A 3,721-nucleotide genomic window follows, 5' to 3' on the forward strand; every position below is an offset into this window, starting at 1 on the left:
TATATATGTGTGTGTGTGTGTGTGTGGTGGTGTGTCAGTATATATATATATATATATATATATATATATATTGTTTGCCATATCACTAATTCTATCTACCCGTCCCTATATCTACCTGCAGGATTGTCAGACCCCCGCCAATTGCTTCCGGACGGTCGGTGAGACGTCCAACTGCGATTTCTCATCCGATGACTTCTCGCTGGGAATCCAATGCGACGAGTGCGAGCAGGAGTACTATATCAACTCCGAAACCAACGACTGCACTAAATGCACCACCTGCGGCACCGTGGGCAGGGTTACGATACCCTGTGGTCGATACAATGACACTGTGTGTCAGTGTCCGCTGGGAATTACGGGACCAGGGTAAGCAAATAGCGGGACCGGGAAAGCCCGCCGTGTTCCTCACGGGCGTGTGAGCGTTGCCTTGGCTGTGTTTGGTGGAGTTCTGTGAAGTCTTGGTAGAGTGTTTAATAGTATGACCGCGATCGTCGCACCCGTAGCGGCAGGCCATCTAGTTACAATGTATCACACGCGCATGTCGCGCAGATTGTATTTATCGTTCCTTTTTGGCGTTCATGTCGGACGGATTGTACCACATACTCATGCCTAGCTAATCTGGCTTGTATTACATCCTGCAGTGGACTGTGGTCTCATGTATCCCGCACTCATACCAAACCCATCTCTCTTGACTGTCTTTCACGCCCAAGCATCTTTCACTTATCTCTGTAGATGTGAAGTGTCCTGTCAGCCGCCCGTGGGCTGTGCTCTGGTAGACCCCAATTCGCTGAATCAGTGTGTGTTTGACACATCCCGCTACGACCTCAATGTCAAGTGCACGTCGTGTATTGATAAGTATTTTCTCGCGACGTTGCCGCTGGTGCAGCATAGGTGTGTACCCGTTGGGGGTTCAGTGGTCTGTACATCCGTGTATCAGTGTTGTAGCAGTGTTATATATCACATCTTTGCCTGATGTGAAACAACCCGAGCTACGACCGTACTACACCCCGCTACGACTTCAACGTCAAGGGCAACCCCTGTACAGTTGATTATCACTTTACGACGTTTGCCACTGGGTCCAGACTAGGCTCCTTGTGTCGTTTCAAAACCTTAAAACTTTAAACCCTAGATGGCACAAATTCAGTTGAGTTTGAGGTTATAGGCCAATCCCTTTCAATTGAGCGCTGAGGCACTCACGATAGCTACTTTAAATTGTGTGTGACAATTGTCTTGTCGCGTGAGTGTCTGAGGTCGAATGCCGCCTGGGTGTTCAGACAAATATCGAGTGCTATCTATCACCCCATGCATCAGCACATTCACATGCTGTGGTGCAGTCCAGTCATATCTTACTGCACTTTCTTCTACTCATAAGCCTGATATCTTACTGCACTTTATTCCACTCATAAGCCTGATATCTTACTGCACTTTATTCCACTCATAAGCCTGCCATATCTTACTGCACTTTATTCCACTCATAAGCCTGATATCTTACTGCACTTTCTTCCACTCATAAGCCTGATTTATTTCACTGATAAGCCTGCCATTTCTTACTGCACTTTATTCCACTGATAAGCCTGCCATATCTTACTGCACTTTATTCCACTCATAAGCCTGATATCTTACTGTACTTTATTTCACTCATAAGCCTGCCAAATCTTACTGCACTTTATTCCACTCATAAGCCTGATATCTTACTGTACTTTATTTCACTCATAAGCCTGCCATATCTTACTGCACTTTATTCCACTCATAAGCCTGATATCTTACTGCACTTTCTTCCACTCATAAGCCTGATTTCTTACTGCACTTTATTTCACTCATAAGCCTGCCAGATCCGGACGATCCCTTGTTCTCTCTGCAAGCCAGCGTGGAAGACGGCGAAACGTACACCACCTGCAAGAAGTGGCGTGATTGCGAAGCAGACGATCTAATGCTGTATCAGAGGGTAAGGCTTCTATGAGGACGATTTATTTATGTACCAAAGGATAAGGCTTCTGTGAAGACGATTTATTTATGTACCAAAGGATAAGGCTTCTGTGAAGACGATTTATTTATGTACCAAAGGATAAGGCTTCTGTGAAGACGATTTAACTATGTACCAAAAGATAAGGCTTCTATGAAGACGATTTATTTATGTACCAAAAGATAAGGCGTCCATGAAGACGTGTTGTGACTAGACGTGAATCCGATGTCCGTTAAGCAGCAGCATCGGTGCTTTGGTAGTACAACTTTGAGTCGTCGAGTAAACTGGTTTAACTACTTGAGCATATCTATGAATAGTGGTCATTGTGGGTCGGTGCTATGTACCGTTAGATAGGAATTATGTCATGGAGGCCTTGACAGGGATGCTTTCAACTCATCGTTACCATAAGACACCGTTCTTTTCTGAGGATGTCTGAGGCTATGAGTGCCAGGACACACTTGTTAACTTGGCAAATCAAAGTCAATACCGAAAGCACGATGTATCCTCGCCGATATCTCATGCTACAAGTGTTTTGGCACTTATTTACTCAGCAAACTACAATTCATATCGAAAGCCCTACGGGTAGATACTTTCGGTTTATGTGTATTGCTACGAGGTCCTTAACGCGTACCCATGCAACAACTCTCGATCACCGACACTTCAGGGCACCTCATTGAATGATTCGGTCTGCGGAACACCCACTGCCGTCTCACTCCGACTCAGAAGTCCAGCGGAGAGCTCGGGCAATTCCTTTGCCAACCAAGTGTATCTGCAGATGACCCAAACACCGAACACTTACAGGTTTATAGTGTTCGACAGAATGAATGCCGGTAGGTGGCGATGCTTGTACCACACGAGTGTTGCGCGCTGGAGTGTGCATTTATAGTGCGCCTCAATTTGTATAGGAAACCACTTGAACCGTGGTAAAAACCTAGTTTATTTGCGTACAGTCTAATATACGTGTTGTGTGCATTCATTGACGTGACGCAAACCGAATATATATATGCAATACACAACTGTATCGTGTGCGACAGTTGTAGTGCCGGTATGGGATGATGCTACACCACATCTTCAAATGGCACGAACACCAAATACAATCGGATGCATCGTGTTTGACATTTTGAAATCACTATATAACGTTGCTCTGTAGTATCTAGTTATGTTGAAAGTATCCTTACTGCGCAGTTGGCTGCGATTTCATTGTGGAAATCAATGTAGTTCGACGGATAGTCATTGTTACTGAAGTATTCAATAACCCAGTCTTGTTAATATCGTCTCTGCTTTTATGTAGTTTACCTTCCCTTGTATCGGCCATAGATGCTAGCGTCCCAAAACATGCTCGTGCGACATCAATGACAACGCGTGCACTCGTCACCGGTGGCTTTGTTCTACATGTCCTGAGAGTCTCATATCTGCTTGTTGCGGAATTGTATACATACCAATCTGTTTTATCGTTACACCACCTCCCTGCACCTGAGCAGCGAAAACGAAAGTGCGGCTCTTAATGGCGCGCCAACTCGCCGACCAAATGACGCTAGAAGCGGATACCTATGGGCCAACTCTACTGCGATCTATGGACATCCAGTATGCGCAGATCCAGCCAGAGGTTAGTGGCTAATGGGATTGTGATGTAGTCTAGAGTGGTGCTTATATTGTAATTGTATATATGTATATGTGTATGTATGTGTATGAATATGTATTATATATGTTTATGTATATGTATCTATATATATATATATATATATATATATATATATATAT

The 3,721-nt window shown here is 44.4% G+C and overlaps 1 protein-coding gene across 1 annotated transcript; it reads left to right on the forward strand.

Annotated features, from left to right (window-relative positions):
- Nucleotides 1-121: 121 nt before the first annotated feature.
- SARC_13430 (hypothetical protein) lies at nucleotides 122-3,566 on the forward strand (the record flags this gene model as incomplete). Its single annotated transcript, XM_014292439.1, has 5 exons — nucleotides 122-363; nucleotides 730-888; nucleotides 1,822-1,942; nucleotides 2,625-2,790; nucleotides 3,442-3,566. Coding segments are annotated over 5 exons (813 nt in total), but the record flags the coding sequence as incomplete, so codon positions are not given.
- Between the last annotated feature and the right edge of the window lie 155 nt (nucleotides 3,567-3,721).

Source organism: Sphaeroforma arctica (assembly GCF_001186125.1).
Source record: "Sphaeroforma arctica JP610 unplaced genomic scaffold supercont1.3276, whole genome shotgun sequence".
NCBI classification, from domain to species: Eukaryota; class Ichthyosporea; order Ichthyophonida; genus Sphaeroforma; species Sphaeroforma arctica.